Source organism: Engystomops pustulosus, chromosome 11, assembly GCF_040894005.1.
Source record: "Engystomops pustulosus chromosome 11, aEngPut4.maternal, whole genome shotgun sequence".
Taxonomy (NCBI): domain Eukaryota; kingdom Metazoa; phylum Chordata; class Amphibia; order Anura; family Leptodactylidae; genus Engystomops; species Engystomops pustulosus.
The window spans coordinates 73,399,407-73,426,007 of NC_092421.1; the positions used below are offsets into that span (position 1 = coordinate 73,399,407).

Here is a 26,601-nt window from a genome sequence, read left to right on the forward strand (position 1 = left end):
GTAATGGCTGATAACAGAGAGTAATAGATTGTATCCCCCCTGTACAGTCTCCTCTCCCCGGGGTGTAATGGCTGATAACAGAGAGTAATAGATTGTATCCCCCTGTACAGTCTCCTCTCCCCGGGGTGTAATGGCTGATAACAGAGAGTAATAGATTGTATCCCCCTGTACAGTCTCCTCTCCCCGGGGTGTAATGGCTGATAACACAGAGTAATAGATTGTATCCCCCTGTACAGTCTCCTCTCCCCGGGGTGTAATGGCTGATAACAGAGAGTAATAGATTGTATCCCCCCTGTACAGTCTCCTCTCCCCAGGGTGTAATGGCTGATAACAGAGAGTAATAGATTGTACCCCCCCTTCCCCTGTACAGTCTCCTCTCCCCCAGGATGAAATGGCTGATAACAGAGAATAATAGATTGTATCCCCCTGTACAGTCTCCTCTCCCCAGGATGTAATGGCTGATAACAGAGAGTAATAGATTGTATCCCCCCTGTACAGTCTCCTCTCCCCGGGATGTAATGGCTGATAACAGAGAGTAATAGATTGTATCCCCCTGTACAGTCTCCTCTCCCCGGGGTGTAATGGCTGATAACAGAGAGTAATAGATTGTATCCCCCTGTACAGTCTCCTCTCCCCGGGGTGTAATGGCTGATAACACAGAGTAATAGATTGTATCCCCCTGTACAGTCTCCTCTCCCCGGGGTGTAATGGCTGATAACAGAGAGTAATAGATTGTATCCCCCCTGTACAGTCTCCTCTCCCCAGGGTGTAATGGCTGATAACAGAGAGTAATAGATTGTACCCCCCCTTCCCCTGTACAGTCTCCTCTCCCCAGGATGAAATGGCTGATAACAGAGAATAATAGATTGTATCCCCCTGTACAGTCTCCTCTCCCCAGGATGTAATGGCTGATAACAGAGAGTAATAGATTGTATCCCCCCTGTACAGTCTCCTCTCCCCGGGATGTAATGGCTGATAACAGAGAGTAATAGATTGTATCCCCCTGTACAGTCTCCTCTCCCCGGGATGTAATGGCTGATAACAGAGAGTAATAGGTTGTATCCCCCCCCTGTACAGTCTCCTCTCCCCGGGATGTAATGGCTGATAACAGAGAGTAATAGGTTGTATCCCCCCCCCCCCCTGTACAGTCTCCTCTCACGGGGGTGAAATGGGTGATAACAGAGAGTAATCGGTTGTATCCCCTGTCCTGTAAGGAGTGTGTTGCAGGGTACACAGCAGCACAGAGTACTTCAGAGTGCAGCACATGTATGTGTTATGTATGTCTGGTCTTCTCTCTGCAGACAGCCTCCTCATCGACTATCAGTTCACCTTCAGCCTCATCCAGGAGGACGATCGCCACCACACGGCCATCAACTTCATCGCCAACCCCGAGCAGGTGAGTGCCACCTCCCCCTCCTGTCTGCCCCCCCGTGTCCCTGTCCTCCCCCTCCCGTCTGCCCCCCCCCCGTGTCCCTGTCCTCCCCCTCCTGTCTGCCCCCCCGTGTCCCTGTCCTCCCCCTCCCGTCTGCCCCCCCCCCGTGTCCCTGTCCTCCCCCTCCTGTCTGCCCCCCCGTGTCCCTGTCCTCCCCCTCCCGTCTGCCCCCCCCCGTGTCCCTGTCCTCCCCCTCCCGTCTGCCCCCCCCCCGTGTCCCTGTCCTCCCCCTCCCGTCTGCCCCCCCCCCGTGTCCCTGTCCTCCCCCTCCCGTCTCCCCCCCCCCCCGTGTCCATGTCCTCCCCCTCCCGTCTTCCCCCCCCCGTGACCCTGTCCTCTCCCTCCCGTCTCCCCCCCCCCCCGTGTCCCTGTCCTCCCCCTCCCGTCTGCCCCCCCCCCGTGTCCCTGTCCTCCCCCTCCCGTCTGCCCCCCCGTGTCCCTGTCCTCCCCCTCCCGTCTGCCCCCCCCCGTGTCCCTGTCCTCCCCTCCCGTCTGCCCCCCCCCGTGTCCCTGTCCTCCCCCTCCCGTCTGCCCCCCCGTGTCCCTGTCCTCCCCCTCCCGTCTGCCCCCCCCCGTGTCCCTGTCCTCCCCTCCCGTCTGCCCCCCCCCCGTGTCCCTGTCCTCCCCCTCCCGTCTGCCCCCCCCGTGTCCCTGTCCTCCCCCTCCCGTCTGCCCCCCCGTGTCCCTGTCCGCCCCCTCCCGTCTGCCCCCCCCCGTGTCCCTGTCCTCCCCCTCCCGTCTGCCCCCCCCCGTGTCCATGTCCTCCCCCTCCCGTCTGCCCCCCCCCCCCGTGTCCCTGTCCTCCCCCTCCCGCCTGCCCCCCGTGTCCCTGTCCTCCCCCTCCCGTCTGCTCCCCCGTGTCCCTGTCCTCCCCCTCCCGTCTGCCCCCCCGTGTCCCTGTCCTCCCCCTCCCGTCTGCCCCCCCCCTGTGTATATGTGTATATACATATATACACTCACACACACACACAGAGGTGATGACACCTGTGAGCTCTGTGCAGGCACTGAACATGCAGGGGATGCTGGGAGATCTCAGTGACGTTGTTGTGTCAGTGTCTGATGAAGCTGCTGAGGTTTTCATTGTTTTCATTCAGCTCTTTTCCTTTTTTTCAGTCCAATAAGAATCTGGACATTTCCATCAACGCCTCCAACAACTTTAACCTCAACATCACGTGGTCCATCGGATCTACAGGTGAGGACCGGCACAGAGACCTGGGTGGGAGTGGTGGGGGCGGAGTCACAGGGTGGGGCCATAGTCATCAGACTATGACATCATGTTCATGCAGTCTAATTACATCATATGGTTCCCTGCTCCAATCCTCCTCCTCCCTTCTTCCTCTTCAGATAAATCTGCTCATAAGTTTTCTCTCTCCTCCCTCTTCTCCTTCCTGTATTTCTTCGCTCACTCCGTCTTGGCTCCTCTCTTACCACCGCTGCCTCTTTCCTTCTCTCCGTTATCAGCCTCTCTTTTCTTTCCTTCTTCTTGTCAATGTTTCCCCATCCTCCTTCTATCCATCTATCTGGCCTCTTTTCTTATCTCCTGTCCTCCTCCTTCTTCCACTTCCTCCTCCCTCCCTCTTCTTCATCCTCCTTCTACTTCCATTATTCCCTCTGTCTTTAGGTCACATTACACGGAGGCTAGGAGTTGTAGTCTTTTATTGTACAATAATCATTTTCCTCTTCATTCTGGGCTCTTTCCTATATGGATATCTTCCATCTCTCTTCCATCATCCCTATCATTACCTTCTTTCTCTTCTCTTCCTGCTCTCACTCTTCTCCCTATTTTCTTACTGTTCTTGTTATTTTCTTCTTATCCTCATCTTGTCCTTTTAATTCTTCCATCTGTTTCTTTCTCCTCTTTGTGTTTTTTCCTTTAGTCTTCTTTCATTTCTTTCCTCCCTGCTCTCACCTCTTCTCATCCACCTCCAAGTTTCTCACATTCACTTCATCTCTTTATTTATTTAAAGAGAACCTACCACCACGAATCTACCTATAAAGGTAGATCGGGAGGTAGGTGGATGTAAGGGACGTGAGGATAGCCCTTTTTAGAATTTTTTAAATTTTTTAAAATTTTTAGCAAAATTTTCTTTCTTGCTTGATCCTTCCACCTCTGTCCACTGCTCTTCTTTCGTCTCCTCTGCTGCCTTGTTCTTTCTCCTTCACTCACTCTTCTTCTCCTCCTTCCCTCTGTCTTCTGTCCATTTTCACTTCTTTCTATCCTTCACTTTTATCTTAATTTTCTCTCTTCATGTGTTACTGTCCCATTTCTCTTCCTTGCCTCCTTCCCTTTTCCTTTCTCCTCTTCCTGTCCCCCTTTCCTCTCCTCTCTATTCATTTCAGCCTAATCGCTCTCTTCTTCCCCTTGTCCTCTCTTCTCCCTCCCCTGTTTTGCTCTCCACCTTCCCTCTTTTCTATATTCTTCTCTATTCCTTCAACTTTTCCTCTCCTCTCTTTCCTCTTCCCCCTTCTTCCACTCCCCCTTACCTCTCCTCTTACTCTCCCCTTCCTACTTCTCCTCTTCCTTTCTCACTCTTCTTCCTCTTCCCTCTCCTCTCTATTCATCTTCACCTTCCCTCTCTCCTCTTTCATCTCCTCTCTATTCCTTTCCCTCTCTATTTCTCTGCCCCTTTCCTCTCCCCTTGTCTTTCTTTTCCCTCTCCTCTTCCTCCTATCCTCTCCCTCTCCTCTCTATTCCGCTCTCCATTCCCTCTTTTCTCTATTTCCTCTGCCCCTCCCTATTTGTCTGCGCCTTCCCTCTCCTCTTCCTCTCCCCCTTCCCTCTCTCTCCTGTTTCTCTTCCTCTCGCCTTCTCATTTCTCTCAATTCCTCTCCTTCTCCTCTTTATTCCTCATTCTCTTCCCCCTTTTCTCTATTCCTCTCCTCCTTCCCACTCCTCTTTCTTTCCATTCCTCTCTCTTCTTCCTTCATTCATTCTTTTCTCTCCCTTTCCTTCCTCCCATTCTTCTTGCCCTTCCCTTTCCTCTCCCTCCTATGTTTTCCTCTTCCTCTCTCTTCTATTCCATCCCTCACTTCCCTCTCCAATTCTTCTCCCTTCTTCCTTTACTCCCTTCCCTCTTCTCTCTATTCCTCTCTTCTGTCTCCTTTTCCTTCCGTTGCCTTTTTGTGATCCTCCTATGCCCTCGTTGCGCTCCTTGTGTTGCCGTTGTTACGACGTTACGTTGCTCGCTGCGCGGTAAATGGAGCTTCATTAATATGTTATGTTTCCTCCTCACTGTTAATAGGCAATTGGCGAATGGTGGCGGAGGGTGGTGACGCTGCCCAATTTTATAATATTGAAATGTAGAAAATAAAACAAAGTGTTGGTGTTATGAAACGCTGTGATTTTAATTAAGATAAAAGCTTCCTGCGACCGGAGAGACAAGGATCCGTGTCCCGGCTTAATTATTCCCCTTAACATTGATATGAGACAATAGGCGTCGCGGCTGCGGCCTCAGATAAAGGGGCGGTCTTATCTGCGCCCGCTCCGGGGTGCCGCTTCCCTCCTCTCTGGGGACCCACGCTCTTTATCTGGAAAGTTTTTCCTTTCAGCATCAATGACTTCTGAAAGAGACGTCGGAGGAGGACGCGGAGCCGGTGGGAAATGCCGTGAATGAGAAGACGGAGGATGCGTCGCACCGCCCCCAGCGCTTCCATTGTGTCCCGTCCTGCAGGCGGCGGCTGCCACAATTATATTTACATATATTAATGAACTTGGAGAAAAGTTGAATTTTCTGAGATAAAGGGACTTGTCATGTGGGAACTGATGGAATCTGAGATGGAACAGGCGCAGCCAGCGACCGCAGTAACAAAGCGCAGAAGTTGTAAAGAGATTAGCACAGGAAGTGACAAGCAGGAGGGAGCAGGGGGCCGAGGTGGGAGGTCATCACCTCAAAATGGCAAGGTCATGTGAAGGTCGTCTCATCAGGGAGGGAATAATAATCAGGAATAATAGATTCATTCGATGTGAGTGGCGTGCAGATTATACAGGACATCATCCAACAAATGACTGCTTTCCATTCCGCTCTACTGTTAAGATCTGTACTTGCTGTCAGTGACTAGTCCAGCCTTGCGTAAATAGTAAGGCCCCATAACCAGTGGATTTTGAGGTGGTCTGCTCATATGCCCCCCCAAAAAATAATAATTGCTTTCATTAAGAGGTGCAGAGGGAAGCGTCCCTCCCCTTTGTCGTAGCACAATACGACACAGCGGGAGGCCTCACGCGGATGAACCCTATGATATGTGGCAATACGGACCCGGATCTGGAGATGCAATCTCTGCTTTCGCGCTGTGTGAGGGGGACTAGAGTTTCTATTCACTGAAAGCAATCAAATGTCTTGCACATATAGAGGACCGTGTCTATTAGAGGTTTTCCCTCGCTCTCAGCTGTGAGATTCCCCTGTGTCTGGCGAGTCTATAAGAGGATAAATTCTGCAGTAAACGTGGCGTTTCGCACTTTCCTCTGCGTGGAGATCGCTGAAATTTACACTTTGTGTCAATAAAAATTCATGGATTGATGAAGGCGGAATGAAGGAGCGCAGGCGGGAGGACGAGCCCCAACATAAAAATCCACCCTGACATTTACCAGGGACATTTACGAGGCGCCGCTGGTGTTTGATCAGCGCCAGATTGGGAATTAAGGTGGAAGGATGGAGTCAGAGGCCTCCTTAAGGGGGATGTCTGGGGGTACGCAATGTAACAAGTCTTCACCATCCAGGATCTCTGCTTGCTGTCACCAATCCTTCTATTTCTCATGCTCACAAAAACGGCAAAGTTATAGCAAGAAGGCATCAAAACCGCTGGGATTTACCTTAATATACTGCGACAAAATACAGCGTGACAACACGAGGTGTGAATACAGCCTTAAGGGCGCGTTACAATCCTCAGCACTGACACATTGTATAAAAGAAGTTTCATCCCCTTCATTTATAGTGAGAATGTTCTCATTCACTGACAGCAAGCAGAGAATCTAAAATAAGCCGAGTCTATAGTTCTGACACGTTCTGTGGTGATGATAATGTAGCCGCACGTTCCTGCTGATCTTCAGGGACAGATGGGAAGGAGATTGCAGTAATTGGGTGGGAGCGTAGATTGTGCGGCCCCCTGTGATTGCGGTCATGGGTCCCCCGTCTACAGGACGCTGCTGATTACAGAGGAATCTAAGCTCCTCGTCCTTCACCTACGCAGACTATGGTGGCTAGATTGTAAACTCTGGGAGTCTCTGCATCATATATAGAGACTGGTTATAGAATTCTGGGGTCTCTAGTATCTATACAGACTGATTATAAAATCTGGGAGTCTCTGCATCATATATAGAGACTGGTTGTAGACTTCTGGGGTCTTTACTGTCTATACAGACTGATTATAAAATCTGGGAGTCTCTGCATCATATATAGAGACTGGTTGTAGACTTCTGGGGTCTCTACTGTCTATACAGACTGATTATAAAATCTGGGGGTCTCTGTATCATATATAGAGGCGGATTGTTGGGCTCTGTGTATTAGATGGTTATAGGTCCTGCAGGGGTGGGGCTGTATAGATGATGACATGTGATGAAGATGTGGGCGGTGCTTATAACGTTTCCTGTATCTTCTTGCAGCCGGCACCATCTCTGGGGAGGAGGTCCCCCTGGTGGCCAAGTCTCACATCAAGGAATATCGAGACAGTTTCTCCTGCGAGAAGTTTAACTTTCGGAGTAACCCCAACATCACCTTCTATGTCTACGTCAGCAACTTCTCATGGCCAATCAAGATTCAGGTCAGTCCTATGAATGTGTATAAGATGATAATACAGTGGCTGGGAAAGATGGATGACAGCCATACTTAACAGCACCCAACTTTCTCCTGCAGCACATATATATCACTATTATAGCATCTATCAATTCTATAGTAACCCAACTTTCTCCTGCTGGACAAATATATCACTGTTATAGCATCCATCACATCAGTGGTCACTCAGCCCTTCTAGATTTCTGATGAGCAGATCTGTCTATATCCGTGTCGCAGCTTTAGCAGTGATCGGTGACTTATCCTTCCTTGTGTTTCCCAGTATTTGTAGAGGTTCATTTTCCAGTCCGTAATCATCAGATTTGATGAATTCCCTGGAAGGTAGCCATCTTCCTGCTCCCTGGCACCACATCCACGGCCCGTCCCCCATAAATCCTGGGACTGAACCCATAAAACCTGATGTGTTCCCGTTCCCGACATCACATCCGCAACCGCACATCAATATTCACAATACTGTGCCAGTAAATCACCAGAGACTCTCACTGATAACGGGGAAGAGCTTGGGGGTTTCATTTTTAGCCTCTGATAAGAAATGACTGAGATTTATGGAGTGAGGTGGAAATAGAGGATCCCAGAAATCCTGGAAAAGCCGAGTAAGGGACAAAATGGCTGCCACAGTACGACTACGGGCATATTTATGTAGAAGAGGGAAGCTGTCATCAGGTGTGTCCTCACACTGCTGTGCTCTCTGCAGCCAGTGTTATGTATTTTCCCAGGAGATCAGTGTAATCAGACATTGGTGTATGTTTTTAGTAGCAGCAGGACTGTGATAGAATTGTAGTTTCTCCAAATGCTCTGGGGGGCACGTTCTCACACTGCAGTGCTCTGTGCTCGCTGCAGATAGTGTATTGGGTGTAATCTGTGCCCCTGATAGAGGTCCTGATCTCTGGGGGATTTATAGTATTTGCCCCTCTCCCTCCTGGTGCTGATCCGTCTCTTCCTTGATAACTTTCTCCGGTGTTTGCTGTGACATTCATCAGGACAGGAGCTGTAATAAATCCATTGCGGTCTTGTTCTCGTTGATGTCAGCAGAGGCCGCACCGTCCCCTCCGGGAGCTGCACGGGACGGTCATCTTGAGACATTGGGCGATCAGTGTTCATCATCATCATCATCATCAATGTATGACTATGGAGGGGGAGGGGCACATGACCCCTGACCTATCAATCGCAACCAATCCCAACTTCATATACAGCTGGAGTTTTGTAACAGATGCATTGCAGACCACTTAGAGCCTAGCTGCTTCACAATGTATCTTCAATGTAACTGGTAACAGGCTGAAGTCCAGAAGGATAGGCCGGAAACATTGTAACAAAGCTTCAGCTGTTACAGTGTGTTATCTTGCTGATTGTTGTGTGTTCTGTACCCCAGCCGTTATCTTCAGCCCCCCATTCGCTTAATGAGTCTCCTAATACCCCCTGCGCCCCCTATGAATCTCCATGACCAGTTCATAAAATACAATCATAGAAATCAGTTACCGCGATGTTGCTCACTGATGTCTACCAAGATCCAATGAGAGTTATCCTTAAAGGGGGGGTCCGCAGGTGGGCATTGTTCAGCATAGACAAAAGGTGTTATACTCCAGTCACCTCCAGAGCTGCAGCTCATATTATCCTGCCCTGTATTGCTGACATTTTCTGCTCTTTACAATATACATCTGCAGTGTAAAGCTGAACCTGCAGGGGGCGCTGTAGTCTGTGCTGGACTCCTTCCTATGGTGCAGCCATCTCCTGCATCCCCTCACATGTGTATGGGGGTCCCCGTTATTTACAGAGTCCGGGTCCCTTAAAGCCGCTGACCTTTTGCTGTGGCGTCCAGTGACACGATATTAATATATCCCGTTTCCCGTGTCAGTCGCTGTGAGGGGGAATAAGAGGCTTTTATTTAGTGATTCGCCTTGCGAGACGGACACAGAGATGATACGATGCTGCAGCAACTTCTTTCTTCTGGCTATTGGAGACCGACGGGGACATGAGCTGGAGCCGCGTCACCTGACCAGGGACCAAAATCCAATAAAAAGGGTGCAGGCCCCTTCCATGTCCAACATCAGTGCCGTGCACAATCGTCACAGCAGGAAGGACTATGAGACTGGACCGACACTGCAAGTGTAACAGATCCGCTGCTGTGTGATCTGCACACATGCCCTACACAGAGAAGTGGTACTGTGCACTGTCCATATATATACAGGAGAAGTAGTACTGTGCACTGTCCATATATATACAGGAGAAGTAGTACTGTGCACTGTCCATATATACAGGAGAAGTGGTACTGTGCACTGTCCTTATATATACAGGAGAAGTAGTACTGTGCACTGTCCATATATATACAGAAGAAGTAGTACTGTGCACTGTCCATATATATATATACAGGAGAAGTAGTACTGTGCACTGTCCATATATATATATACAGGAGAAGTAGTACTGTGCACTGTCCATATATATACAGAAGAAGTGGTACTGTGCACTGTCCATATATATATACAGGAGAAGTAGTACTGTGCACTGTCCATATATATACAGAAGAAGTGGTACTGTGCACTGTCCATATATATATACAGGAGAAGTAGTACTGTGCACTGTCCATATATATATATACAGGAGAAGTAGTACTGTGCACTGTCCATATATATATATACAGGAGAAGTAGTACTGTGCACTGTCCATATATATACAGGATAAGTAGTACTGTGCACTGTCCATATATATACAGGAGAAGTAGTACTGTGCACTGTCCATATATATACAGGAGAAGTGGTACTGTGCACTGTCCATATATATATACAGGAGAAGTAGTACTGTGCACTGTCCATATATATACAGGCGAAGTGGTACTGTGCACTGTCCATATATATACAGGAGAAGTAGTACTGTGCACTGTCCATATATATATACAGGAGAAGTAGTACTGTGCACTGTCCATATATATATATACAGGAGAAGTAGTACTGTGCACTGTCCATATATATACAGGAGAAGTAGTACTGTGCACTGTCCATATATATATACAGGAGAAGTAGTACTGTGCACTGTCCATATATATATACAGGAGAAGTGGTACTGTGCACTGCCCATATATATATACAGGATAAGTAGTACTGTGCACTGTCCATATATATACAGGAGAAGTAGTACTGTGCACTGTCCATATATATACAGGAGAAGTAGTACTGTGCACTGTCCATATATATACAGGAGAAGTAGTACTGTGCACTGTCCATATATATACAGGAGAAGTAGTACTGTGCACTGTCCATATATATACAGGAGAAGTAGTACTGTGCACTGTCCATATATATATACAGGAGAAGTAGTACTGTGCACTGTCCATATATATACAGGAGAAGTAGTACTGTGCACTGTCCATATATATACAGGAGAAGTAGTACTGTGCACTGTCCATATATATACAGGAGAAGTGGTACTGTGCACTGTCCATATATATATACAGGAGAAGTGGTACTGTGCACTGTCCATATATATACAGGAGAAGTAGTACTGTGCACTGTCCATATATATACAGGAGAAGTAGTACTGTGCACTGTCCATATATATACAGGAGAAGTAGTACTGTGCACTGTCCATATATATACAGGAGAAGTAGTACTGTGCACTGTCCATATATATACAGGAGAAGTAGTACTGTGCACTGTCCATATATATACAGGAGAAGTAGTACTGTGCACTGTCCATATATATATACAGGAGAAGTAGTACTGTGCACTGTCCATATATATACAGGAGAAGTAGTACTGTGCACTGTCCATATATATACAGGAGAAGTAGTACTGTGCACTGTCCATATATATACAGGAGAAGTGGTACTGTGCACTGTCCATATATATATACAGGAGAAGTGGTACTGTGCACTGTCCATATATATACAGGAGAAGTAGTACTGTGCACTGTCCATATATATACAGGAGAAGTAGTACTGTGCACTGTCCATATATATACAGGAGAAGTAGTACTGTGCACTGTCCATATATATACACAGGAGAAGTAGTACTGTGCACTGCCCATATATATATACAGGAGAAGTGGTACTGTGCACTGTCCATATATATATATACAGGAGAAGTAGTACTGTGCACTGTCCATATATATACAGGAGAAGTAGTACTGTGCACTGTCCATATATATACAGGAGAAGTAGTACTGTGCACTGTCCATATATATACAGGAGAAGTAGTACTGTGCACTGTCCATATATATACACAGGAGAAGTAGTACTGTGCACTGTCCATATATATATACAGGAGAAGTGGTACTGTGCACTGTCCATATATATATATACAGGAGAAGTAGTACTGTGCACTGTCCATATATATACAGGAGAAGTAGTACTGTGCACTGCCCATATATATACAGGAGAAGTAGTACTGTGCACTGTCCATATATATATATATACACAGGAGAAGTAGTACTGTGCACTGTCTATATATATACAGGAGAAGTAGTACTGTGCACTGTCCATATATATACAGGAGAAGTAGTACTGTGCACTGTCCATATATATACAGGAGAAGTAGTACTGTGCACTGTCCATATATATACAGGAGAAGTAGTACTGTGCACTGTCCATATATATACAGGAGAAGTAGTACTGTGCACTGTCCATATATATACAGGAGAAGTAGTACTGTGCACTGTCCATATATATACAGGAGAAGTAGTACTGTGCATTGTCCATATATATATATATACAGGAGAAGTAGTACTGTGCACTGTCCATATATATACAGGAGAAGTGGTACTGTGCACTGTCCATATATATACAGGAGAAGTGGTACTGTGCACTGTCCATATATATACAGGAGAAGTGGTACTGTGCACTGTCCATATATATACAGGAGAAGTAGTACTGTGCACTGTCCATATATATATATACAGGAGAAGTAGTACTGTGCACTGTCCATATATATACAGGAGAAGTAGTACTGTGCACTGTCCATATATATACAGGAGAAGTAGTACTGTGCACTGTCCATATATATACAGGAGAAGTAGTACTGTGCACTGTCCATATATATACAGGAGAAGTAGTACTGTGCACTGTCCATATATATACAGGAGAAGTAGTACTGTGCACTGTCCATATATATACACAGGAGAAGTAGTACTGTGCACTGTCCATATATATATACAGGAGAAGTGGTACTGTGCACTGCCCATATATATATACAGGATAAGTAGTACTGTGCACTGTCCATATATATACAGGAGAAATAGTACTGTGCACTGTCCATATATATACAGGAGAAGTAGTACTGTGCACTGTCCATATATATACAGGAGAAGTGGTACTGTGCATTGTCCATATATATATATACAGGAGAAGTAGTACTGTGCACTGTCCATATATATACAGGAGAAGTAGTACTGTGCACTGTCCATATATATACAGGAGAAGTGGTACTGTGCATTGTCCATATATATATATACAGGAGAAGTAGCACTGTGCACTGTCCATATATATATATACAGGAGAAGTAGTACTGTGCACTGTCCATATATATACAGGAGAAGTAGTACTGTGCACTGTCCATATATATACAGGAGAAGTAGTACTGTGCACTGTCCATATATATACAGGAGAAGTAGTACTGTGCACTGTCCATATATATACAGGAGAAGTGGTACTGTGCACTGTCCATATATATATACAGGAGAAGTGGTACTGTGCACTGTCCATATATATATATATATACAGGAGAAGTAGTACTGTGCACTGTCCATATATATATACAGGAGAAGTGGTACTGTGCACTGTCCATATATATATATATACAGGAGAAGTAGTACTGTGCACTGTCCATATATATACAGGAGAAGTAGTACTGTGCACTGTCCATATATATACAGGAGAAGTAGTACTGTGCACTGTCCATATATATATATATACAGGAGAAGTAGTACTGTGCACTGTCCATATATATACAGGAGAAGTGGTACTGTGCACTGTCCATATATATACAGGAGAAGTGGTACTGTGCACTGTCCATATATATACAGGAGAAGTGGTACTGTGCACTGTCCATATATAAACAGGAGAAGTGGTACTGTGCACTGTCCATATATATATACAGGAGAAGTAGTACTGTGCACTGTCCATATATATACAGGAGAAGTAGTACTGTGCACTGTCCATATATATACAGGAGAAGTAGTACTGTGCACTGTCCATATATATACAGGAGAAGTAGTACTGTGCACTGTCCATATATATACAGGAGAAGTAGTACTGTGCACTGTCCATATATATACAGGAGAAGTAGTACTGTGCACTGTCCATATATATACACAGGAGAAGTAGTACTGTGCACTGTCCATATATATATACAGGAGAAGTGGTACTGTGCACTGTCCATATATATATATACAGGAGAAGTAGTACTGTGCACTGTCCATATATATACAGGAGAAGTAGTACTGTGCACTGTCCATATATATACAGGAGAAGTAGTACTGTGCACTGTCCATATATATACAGGAGAAGTAGTACTGTGCACTGTCCATATATATACACAGGAGAAGTAGTACTGTGCACTGTCCATATATATACACAGGAGAAGTGGTACTGTGCACTGTCCATATATATATATACAGGAGAAGTAGTACTGTGCACTGTCCATATATATACAGGAGAAGTAGTACTGTGCACTGTCCATATATATACAGGAGAAGTAGTACTGTGCACTGTCCATATATATATATACAGGAGAAGTAGTACTGTGCACTGTCCATATATATACAGGAGAAGTGGTACTGTGCACTGTCCATATATATACAGGAGAAGTGGTACTGTGCACTGTCCATATATATACAGGAGAAGTGGTACTGTGCAATGTCCATATATATATACAGGAGAAGTGGTACTGTGCACTGTCCATATATATACAGGAGAAGTAGTACTGTGCACTGTCCATATATATATACAGGAGAAGTAGTACTGTGCACTGTCCATATATATACAGGAGAAGTAGTACTGTGCACTGCTCATAGATATACAGGAGAAGTAGTACTGTGCACTGTCCATATATATATACAGGAGAAGTGGTACTGTGCACTGTCCATATATATACAGGAGAAGTGGTACTGTGCACTGTCCATATATATACAGGAGAAGTGGTACTGTGCACTGTCCATATATATATACAGGAGAAGTAGTACTGTGCACTGTCCATATATATACAGGAGAAGTGGTACTGTGCACTGTCCATATATATATACAGGAGAAGTAGTACTGTGCACTGTCCATATATATACAGGAGAAGTGGTACTGTGCACTGTCCATATATATACAGGAGAAGTGGTACTGTGCACTGTCCATATATATATATACAGGAGAAGTAGTACTGTGCACTGTCCATATATATACAGGAGAAGTAGTACTGTGCACTGTCCATATATATACAGGAGAAGTAGTACTGTGCACTGTCCATATATATACAGGCGAAGTAGTACTGTGCACTGTCCATATATATACAGGAGAAGTAGTACTGTGCACTGTCCATATATATACAGAAGAAGTAGTACTGTGCACTGTCCATATATATACAGGAGAAGTAGTACTGTGCACTGTCCATATATATACAGGAGAAGTGGTACTGTGCACTGTCCATATATATACAGGAGAAGTAGTACTGTGCACTGTCCATATATATACAGGAGAAGTAGTACTGTGCACTTCCCATATATATATACAGGAGAAGTGGTACTGTGCACTGTCCATATATATACAGAAGAAGTAGTACTGTGCACTGTCCATATATATACAGGAGAAGTAGTACTGTGCACTGTCCATATATATACAGGAGAAGTAGTTCTGTGCACTGTCCATATATATACAGGAGAAGTGGTACTGTGCACTGTCCATATATATACAGAAGAAGTGGTACTGTGCACTGTCCATATATATATACAGGAGAAGTGGTACTGTGCACTGTCCATATATATACAGGAGAAGTAGTACTGTGCACTGTCCATATATATATACAGGAGAAGTAGTACTGTGCACTGTCCATATATATATACAGGAGAAGTAGTACTGTGCACTGCTCATAGATATACAGGAGAAGTAGTACTGTGCACTGTCCATATATATATACAGGAGAAGTGGTACTGTGCACTGTCCATATATATACAGGAGAAGTAGTACTGTGCATTGTCCATATATATACAGGAGAAGTAGTACTGTGCACTGTCCATATATATACAGGAGAAGTGGTACTGTGCACTGTCCATATATATACAGGAGAAGTGGTACTGTGCACTGTCCATATATATACAGGAGAAGTGGTACTGTGCACTGTCCATATATATACAGGAGAAGTAGTACTGTGCACTGTCCATATATATACAGGAGAAGTAGTACTGTGCACTGTCCATATATATACAGGAGAAGTAGTACTGTGCACTGTCCATATATATACAGGAGAAGTAGTACTGTGCACTGTCCATATATATATATATATATATATATATATATATATATATATATATATATATACAGGAGAAGTAGTACTGTGCACTGTCCCTATGTATATACAGGAGAAGTAGTACTGTGCACTGTCCCTATGTATATACAGGAGAAGTAGTACTGTGCACTGTCCATATATATACAGGCGAAGTAGTACTGTGCACTGTCCCTATGTATATACAGGAGAAGTAGTACTGTGCACTGTCCCTATGTATATACAGGAGAAGTAGTACTGTGCACTGTCCATATATATACAGGAGAAGTAGTACTGTGCACTGTACATATATATACTGGAGAAGTAGTACTGTGCACTGTCCATATATATACAGGAGAAGTGGTACTGTGCACTGTCCATATATATATACAGGAGAAGTAGTACTGTGCACTGTCCCTATGTATATACAGGAGAAGTAGTACTGTGCACTGTCCCTATGTATATACAGGAGAAGTAGTACTGTGCACTGTCCATATATATACAGGAGAAGTAGTACTGTGCACTGTCCCTATGTATATACAGGAGCAGTGGTGCTGTGCACTGTCCATATATATACAGGAGAAGTAGTACTGTGCACTGTCCATACATATACAGGAGCAGTAGTACTGTGCACTGTCCATATATATACAGGAGAAGTAGTACTGTGCACTGTCCATATATATACAGGAGAAGTAGTACTGTGCACTGTCCATACATATACAGGAGCAGTGGTACTGTGCACTGCCCATATATATATATACAGGAGAAGTAGTACTGTGCACTATCCATATATATACAGGAGAAGTAGTACTGTGCACTGTCCATATATATACAGGAGAAGTGGTACTGTGCACTGTCCATATATATACAGGAGAAGTGGTACTGTGCACTGTCCATATATATACAGGAGAAGTAGTACTGTGCACTGTCCATATATATACAGGAGAAGTAGTACTGTGCACTGTCCATATATACAGGAGAAGTAGTACTGTGCACTGTCCATATATATATATACAGGAGCAGTAGTACTGTGCACTGTCCATATATATACAGGAGAAGTAGTACTGTGCACTGTCCATATATATACAGGAGAAGTAGTACTGTGCACTGTCCATACATATACAGGAGCAGTGGTACTGTGCACTGTCCATATATATACAGGAGCAGTAGTACTGTGCACTGTCCATATATATACAGGCGAAGTAGTACTGTGCACTGTCCCTATGTATATACAGGAGAAGTAGTACTGTGCACTGTCCCTATGTATATACAGGAGAAGTAGTACTGTGCACTGTCCATATAAATACAGGAGAAGTAGTACTGTGCACTGTACATATATATACTGGAGAAGTAGTACTGTGCACTGTCCATATATATACAGGAGAAGTGGTACTGTGCACTGTCCATATATATATACAGGAGAAGTAGTACTGTGCACTGTCCCTATGTATATACAGGAGAAGTAGTACTGTGCACTGTCCCTATGTATATACAGGAGAAGTAGTACTGTGCACTGTCCATATATATACAGGAGAAGTAGTACTGTGCACTGTCCCTATGTATATACAGGAGCAGTGGTGCTGTGCACTGTCCATATATATACAGGAGAAGTAGTACTGTGCACTGTCCATACATATACAGGAGCAGTAGTACTGTGCACTGTCCATATATATACAGGAGAAGTAGTACTGTGCACTGTCCATATATATACAGGAGAAGTAGTACTGTGCACTGTCCATACATATACAGGAGCAGTGGTACTGTGCACTGTCCATATATATACAGGAGAAGTGGTACTGTGCACTGTCCATATATATACAGGAGAAGTAGTACTGTGCACTGTCCATATATATACAGGAGAAGTGGTACTGTGCACTGTCCGTATATATATATACAGGAGAAGTGGTACTGTGCACTGTCCATATATATACAGGAGAAGTAGTACTGTGCACTGTCCATATATATACAGGAGAAGTAGTACTGTGCACTGTCCATATATATATACAGGAGAAGTAGTACTGTGCACTGTCCATATATATACAGGAGAAGTAGTACTGTGCACTGTCCATATATATACAGGAGAAGTGGTACTGTGCACTGTCCATATATATATACAGGAGAAGTGGTACTGTGCACTGTCCATATATATACAGGAGAAGTAGTACTGTGCACTGTCCATATATATACAGGAGAAGTAGTACTGTGCACTGTCCATATATATACAGGAGAAGTAGTACTGTGCACTGTCCATATATATACACAGGAGAAGTAGTACTGTGCACTGCCCATATATATATACAGGAGAAGTGGTACTGTGCACTGTCCATATATATATATACAGGAGAAGTAGTACTGTGCACTGTCCATATATATACAGGAGAAGTAGTACTGTGCACTGTCCATATATATACAGGAGAAGTAGTACTGTGCACTGTCCATATATATACAGGAGAAGTAGTACTGTGCACTGTCCATATATATACACAGGAGAAGTAGTACTGTGCACTGTCCATATATATATACAGGAGAAGTGGTACTGTGCACTGTCCATATATATATATACAGGAGAAGTAGTACTGTGCACTGTCCATATATATACAGGAGAAGTAGTACTGTGCACTGCCCATATATATACAGGAGAAGTAGTACTGTGCACTGTCCATATATATATATATATACACAGGAGAAGTAGTACTGTGCACTGTCTATATATATACAGGAGAAGTAGTACTGTGCACTGTCCATATATATACAGGAGAAGTAGTACTGTGCACTGTCCATATATATACAGGAGAAGTAGTACTGTGCACTGTCCATATATATACAGGAGAAGTAGTACTGTGCACTGTCCATATATATACAGGAGAAGTAGTACTGTGCACTGTCCATATATATACAGGAGAAGTAGTACTGTGCACTGTCCATATATATATATACAGGAGAAGTAGTACTGTGCACTGTCCATATATATACAGGAGAAGTGGTACTGTGCACTGTCCATATATATACAGGAGAAGTGGTACTGTGCACTGTCCATATATATACAGGAGAAGTGGTACTGTGCACTGTCCATATATATACAGGAGAAGTAGTACTGTGCACTGTCCATATATATATACAGGAGAAGTAGTACTGTGCACTGTCCATATATATACAGGAGAAGTAGTACTGTGCACTGTCCATATATATACAGGAGAAGTAGTACTGTGCACTGTCCATATATATACAGGAGAAGTAGTACTGTGCACTGTCCATATATATACAGGAGAAGTAGTACTGTGCACTGTCCATATATATACAGGAGAAGTAGTACTGTGCACTGTCCATATATATACACAGGAGAAGTAGTACTGTGCACTGTCCATATATATATACAGGAGAAGTGGTACTGTGCACTGTCCATATATATACAGGAGAAGTGGTACTGTGCACTGTCCATATATATATACAGGAGAAGTGGTACTGTGCACTGTCCATATATATACAGGAGAAGTAGTACTGTGCACTGCCCATATATATATACAGGATAAGTAGTACTGTGCACTGTCCATATATATACAGGAGAAGTAGTACTGTGCACTGTCCATATATATACAGGAGAAGTAGTACTGTGCACTGTCCATATATATACAGGAGAAGTGGTACTGTGCATTGTCCATATATATATATATACAGGAGAAGTAGTACTGTGCACTGTCCATATATATACAGGAGAAGTAGTACTGTGCACTGTCCATATATATACAGGAGAAGTGGTACTGTGCATTGTCCATATATATATATACAGGAGAAGTAGCACTGTGCACTGTCCATATATATATATACAGGAGAAGTAGTACTGTGCACTGTCCATATATATACAGGAGAAGTAGTACTGTGCACTGTCCATATATATACAGGAGAAGTAGTACTGTGCACTGTCCATATATATACAGGAGAAGTAGTACTGTGCACTGTCCATATATATACAGGAGAAGTGGTACTGTGCACTGTCCATATATATATACAGGAGAAGTGGTACTGTGCACTGTCCATATATATATATATACAGGAGAAGTAGTACTGTGCACTGTCCATATATATATACAGGAGAAGTGGTACTGTGCACTGTCCATATATATATATATACAGGAGAAGTAGTACTGTGCACTGTCCATATATATACAGGAGAAGTAGTACTGTGCACTGTCCATATATATACAGGAGAAGTAGTACTGTGCACTGTCCATATATATATATACAGGAGAAGTAGTACTGTGCACTGTCCATATATATACAGGAGAAGTGGTACTGTGCACTGTCCATATATATACAGGAGAAGTGGTACTGTGCACTGTCCATATATATACAGGAGAAGTGGTACTGTGCACTGTCCATATATATACAGGAGAAGTAGTACTGTGCACTGTCCATATATATATACAGGAGAAGTAGTACTGTGCACTGTCCATATATATACAGGAGAAGTAGTACTGTGCACTGTCCATATATATACAGGAGAAGTAGTACTGTGCACTGTCCATATATATACAGGAGAAGTAGTACTGTGCACTGTCCATATATATACAGGAGAAGTAGTACTGTGCACTGTCCATATATATACAGGAGAAGTAGTACTGTGCACTGTCCATATATATACACAGGAGAAGTAGTACTGTGCACTGTCCATATATATATACAGGAGAAGTGGTACTGTGCACTGTCCATATATATATATACAGGAGAAGTAGTACTGTGCACTGTCCATATATATACAGGAGAAGTAGTACTGTGCACTGTCCATATATATACAGGAGAAGTAGTACTGTGCACTGTCCATATATATACAGGAGAAGTAGTACTGTGCACTGTCCATATATATACACAGGAGAAGTAGTACTGTGCACTGTCCATATATATACACAGGAGAAGTGGTACTGTGCACTGTCCATATATATATATATACAGGAGAAGTAGTACTGTGCACTGTCCATATATATACAGGAGAAGTAGTACTGTGCACTGTCCATATATATACAGGAGAAGTAGTACTGTGCACTGTCCATATATATATATATACAGGAGAAGTAGTACTGTGCACTGTCCATATATATACAGGAGAAGTGGTACTGTGCACTGTCCATATATATACAGGAGAAGTGGTACTGTGCACTGTCCATATATATACAGGAGAAGTGGTACTGTGCAATGTCCATATATATATACAGGAGAAGTGGTACTGTGCACTGTCCATATATATACAGGAGAAGTAGTACTGTGCACTGTCCATATATATATACAGGAGAAGTAGTACTGTGCACTGTCCATATATATACAGGAGAAGTAGTACTGTGCACTGCTCATAGATATACAGGAGAAGTAGTACTGTGCACTGTCCATATATATATACAGGAGAAGTGGTACTGTGCACTGTCCATATATATACAGGAGAAGTGGTACTGTGCACTGTCCATATATATACAGGAGAAGTGGTACTGTGCACTGTCCATATATATATACAGGAGAAGTAGTACTGTGCACTGTCCATATATATACAGGAGAAGTGGTACTGTGCACTGTCCATATATATATACAGGAGAAGTAGTACTGTGCACTGTCCATATATATACAGGAGAAGTGGTACTGTGCACTGTCCATATATATACAGGAGAAGTAGTACTGTGCACTGTCCATATATATATATACAGGAGAAGTAGTACTGTGCACTGTCCATATATATACAGGAGAAGTAGTACTGTGCACTGTCCATATATATACAGGAGAAGTAGTACTGTGCACTGTCCATATATATACAGGCGAAGTAGTACTGTGCACTGTCCATATATATACAGGAGAAGTAGTACTGTGCACTGTCCATATATATACAGAAGAAGTAGTACTGTGCACTGTCCATATATATACAGGAGAAGTAGTACTGTGCACTGTCCATATATATACAGGAGAAGTGGTACTGTGCACTGTCCATATATATACAGGAGAAGTAGTACTGTGCACTGTCCATATATATACAGGAGAAGTAGTACTGTGCACTTCCCATATATATATACAGGAGAAGTGGTACTGTGCACTGTCCATATATATACAGAAGAAGTAGTACTGTGCACTGTCCATATATATACAGGAGAAGTAGTACTGTGCACTGTCCATATATATACAGGAGAAGTAGTTCTGTGCACTGTCCATATATATACAGGAGAAGTGGTACTGTGCACTGTCCATATATATACAGAAGAAGTGGTACTGTGCACTGTCCATATATATATACAGGAGAAGTGGTACTGTGCACTGTCCATATATATACAGGAGAAGTAGTACTGTGCACTGTCCATATATATATACAGGAGAAGTAGTACTGTGCACTGTCCATATATATATACAGGAGAAGTAGTACTGTGCACTGTCCATATATATACAGGAGAAGTAGTACTGTGCACTGTCCATATATATACAGGAGAAGTAGTACTGTGCACTGTCCATATATATACAGGAGAAGTAGTACTGTGCACTGTCCCTATGTATATACAGGAGAAGTAGTACTGTGCACTGTCCCTATGTATATACAGGAGAAGTAGTACTGTGCACTGTCCATATATATACAGGCGAAGTAGTACTGTGCACTGTCCCTATGTATATACAGGAGAAGTAGTACTGTGCACTGTCCCTATGTATATACAGGAGAAGTAGTACTGTGCACTGTCCATATATATACAGGAGAAGTAGTACTGTGCACTGTACATATATATACTGGAGAAGTAGTACTGTGCACTGTCCATATATATACAGGAGAAGTGGTACTGTGCACTGTCCATATATATATACAGGAGAAGTAGTACTGTGCACTGTCCCTATGTATATACAGGAGAAGTAGTACTGTGCACTGTCCCTATGTATATACAGGAGAAGTAGTACTGTGCACTGTCCATATATATACAGGAGAAGTAGTACTGTGCACTGTCCCTATGTATATACAGGAGCAGTGGTGCTGTGCACTGTCCATATATATACAGGAGAAGTAGTACTGTGCACTGTCCATACATATACAGGAGCAGTAGTACTGTGCACTGTCCATATATATACAGGAGAAGTAGTACTGTGCACTGTCCATATATATACAGGAGAAGTAGTACTGTGCACTGTCCATACATATACAGGAGCAGTGGTACTGTGCACTGTCCATATATATACAGGAGAAGTGGTACTGTGCACTGTCCATATATATACAGGAGAAGTAGTACTGTGCACTGTCCATATATATACAGGAGAAGTAGTACTGTGCACTGTCCATATATATACAGGAGAAGTAGTACTGTGCACTGTCCATATATACAGGAGAAGTAGTACTGTGCACTGTCCATATATATATATACAGGAGCAGTAGTACTGTGCACTGTCCATATATATACAGGAGAAGTAGTACTGTGCACTGTCCATATATATACAGGAGAAGTAGTACTGTGCACTGTCCATACATATACAGGAGCAGTGGTACTGTGCACTGTCCATATATATACAGGAGCAGTAGTACTGTGCACTGTCCATATATATACAGGCGAAGTAGTACTGTGCACTGTCCCTATGTATATACAGGAGAAGTAGTACTGTGCACTGTCCCTATGTATATACAGGAGAAGTAGTACTGTGCACTGTCCATATATATACAGGAGAAGTAGTACTGTGCACTGTACATATATATACAGGAGAAGTGGTACTGTGCACTGTCCATATATATATACAGGAGAAGTAGTACTGTGCACTGTCCCTATGTATATACAGGAGAAGTAGTACTGTGCACTGTCCCTATGTATATACAGGAGAAGTAGTACTGTGCACTGTCCATATATATACAGGAGAAGTAGTACTGTGCACTGTCCCTATGTATATACAGGAGCAGTGGTGCTGTGCACTGTCCATATATATACAGGAGAAGTAGTACTGTGCACTGTCCATACATATACAGGAGCAGTAGTACTGTGCACTGTCCATATATATACAGGAGAAGTAGTACTGTGCACTGTCCATATATATACAGGAGAAGTAGTACTGTGCACTGTCCATACATATACAGGAGCAGTGGTACTGTGCACTGTCCATATATATACAGGAGAAGTGGTACTGTGCACTGTCCATATATATACAGGAGAAGTAGTACTGTGCACTGTCCATATATATACAGGAGAAGTGGTACTGTGCACTGTCCGTATATATATATACAGGAGAAGTGGTACTGTGCACTGTCCATATATATACAGGAGAAGTAGTACTGTGCACTGTCCATATATATACAGGAGAAGTAGTACTGTGCACTATCCATATATATACAGGAGAAGTAGTACTGTGCACTGTCCATATATATACAGGAGAAGTAGTACTGTGCACTGTCCATATATACAGGAGAAGTAGTACTGTGCACTGTCCATATATATATATACAGGAGCAGTAGTACTGTGCACTGTCCATATATATACAGGAGAAGTAGTACTGTGCACTGTCCATATATATACAGGAGAAGTAGTACTGTGCACTGTCCATATATATACAGGAGAAGTGGTACTGTGCACTGTCCGTATATATATATACAGGAGAAGTGGTACTGTGCACTGTCCATATATATACAGGAGAAGTAGTACTGTGCACTGTCCATATATATACAGGAGAAGTAGTACTGTGCACTGTCCATACATATACAGGAGCAGTGGTACTGTGCCCTGCATGTGAGGGTGGGAGGTGCAGGTGTATTGCCCTCATCAGGTTGTACATTGAGCAGATGGAGTCTTGGTTCGGGTACATGACAACCGGTGTTGCCATCATCTTGGCGCAGTAAATGTACAGGATGAATCTGAGTGTAGTGAAGGACCCATCTCGTTACAATGTGACAGCGCAGCTTCCAGCTCGGGGTCGGCGCAGATCAAGGGCTCTTGAGTCTTGGAGAAAGAAGCTTCCCTGGAGCCCTGGAGCTGAGTGATGACAAGAGGCTGCATTGTCTCCTGTGACGGGTCACAGTTATGGGGGCGGCTCTGGGTGATGATGATTTCTGCATGCTGCTCCCGAGGAACTACAAGCACCAGCATGCCCGGCCATAGAAGTCACAGCATTAGCCCTGAGATTCCAGATCATTTCCTGCTACAATAAAGCTACATAGGTCTCCCCCTTACACTGCCACTGGGGGGCGTCCTCCTTATTACCCTCAGACTCCAAATAATGTAAAACTGCTTTGGTTATTGGGGAGTGGGGTCACCATCTTATAGAGGGGGAGGGGTGGGGTGTAGCACAGATATATCTGCATCCCCACAAGTGCTTTATAACACAGCAACATGTCTACAATCTATTACTCTCTGTTATCAGCCATTTCATTCTGGGAAGAGGAGACTGTACAGGGGGATCCAGTCTATTACTCTCTGTTATCAGCCATTACACTGCGGGGAGAGGAGACTGTACAGGGGGGGATACAATCTATTACTCTCTGTTATCAGCCATTACACCCCGGGGAGAGGAGACTGTACAGGGGGATACAATCTATTACTCTCTGTTATCAGCCATTTCATTCTGGGAAGAGGAGACTGTACAGGGGGGGGGGGGATACAATCTATTACTCTCTGTTATCAGCCATTTCATTCTGGGAAGAGGAGACTGTACAGGGGGATCCAGTCTATTACTCTCTGTTATCAGCCATTACACTGCGGGGAGAGGAGACTGTACAGGGGGGGATACAATCTATTACTCTCTGTTATCAGCCATTACACCCCGGGGAGAGGAGACTGTACAGGGGGATACAATCTATTACTCTCTGTTATCAGCCATTACATCCCGGGGAGAGGAGACTGTACAGGGGGGGATACAATCTATTACTCTCTGTTATCAGCCATTTCATCCTGGGGAGAGGAGACTGTACAGGGGGGATACAATCTATTACTCTCTGTTATCAGCCATTTTATCCCGGGGAGAGGAAACTGTACAGGGGGGGGGGGGGATACAATCTATTACTCTCTGTTATCAGCCATTACACCCCGGGGAGAGGAGACTGTACAGGGGGGATACAATCTATTACTCTCTGTTATCAGCCATTACATCCCGGGGAGAGGAGACTGTACAGGGGGGATACAATCTATTACTCTCTGTTATCAGCCATTACATCCCGGGGAGAGGAGACTGTACAGGGGGGATCCAGTCTATTACTCTCTGTTATCAGCCATTACACCGCGGGGAGAGGAGACTGTACAGGGGGATACAATCTATTACTCTCTGTTATCAGCCATTTCATCCCGGGGAGAGGAGACTGTACAGGGGGGGATACAATCTATTACTCTCTGTTATCAGCCATTTCATCCCGGGGAGAGGTGACTGTACAGGGGGGATACAATCTATTACTCTCTGTTATCAGCCATTTCATCCCGGGGAGAGGTGACTGTACAGGGGGGATACAATCTATTACTCTCTGTTATCAGCCACTACATCCCGGGGAGAGGAGACTGTACAGGGGGGGGGGATACAATCTATTACTCTCTGTTATCAGCCATTACATCCCGGGGAGAGGAGATTGTACAGGGGGATACAATCTATTACTCTCTGTTATCAGCCATTTCATCCTGGGGACAGGAGACTGTACAGGGGGATACAATCTATTACTCTCTGTTATCAGCCATTTCATCCTGGGGAGTGGCTTGTCATGTTGTACAATGTGTCGGATGACAGGAGATGTAGAGACCCCCATGGTCTCCTGTGTCTCTATAAATGCCCCCTGGATGCAGTATATACAGGTGTCACTGTTGCCTCGGTCCTCCGTGTCAGGGGCCCCTGCGGCCGGGCCCCTCGCTTTCACTCTTCCTCTATGTCTTTTTTCGCTGTTGTCTCTTCACTTAATTAAAGTAATTTCCAATTTGTCTCAGATGAAGTGAAATTACGTCCCGATTCTATAACATCGGAGTAATTACACAGGAAT

At 43.9% G+C, this 26,601-nt stretch overlaps 1 protein-coding gene across 1 annotated transcript in view; it reads left to right on the forward strand.

Annotated features, from left to right (window-relative positions):
• Nucleotides 1–26,601, forward strand: part of ATRNL1 (attractin like 1) — a 313,371-nt gene that overhangs the window by 178,588 nt on the left and 108,182 nt on the right. The window contains exons 22-24 of the mRNA XM_072130772.1: nucleotides 1,302–1,396; nucleotides 2,546–2,624; nucleotides 7,029–7,186. Coding sequence (XP_071986873.1) covers nucleotides 1,302–1,396; nucleotides 2,546–2,624; nucleotides 7,029–7,186 — 332 coding nt within the window. The remainder of the gene's footprint in view (nucleotides 1–1,301; nucleotides 1,397–2,545; nucleotides 2,625–7,028; nucleotides 7,187–26,601) is intronic.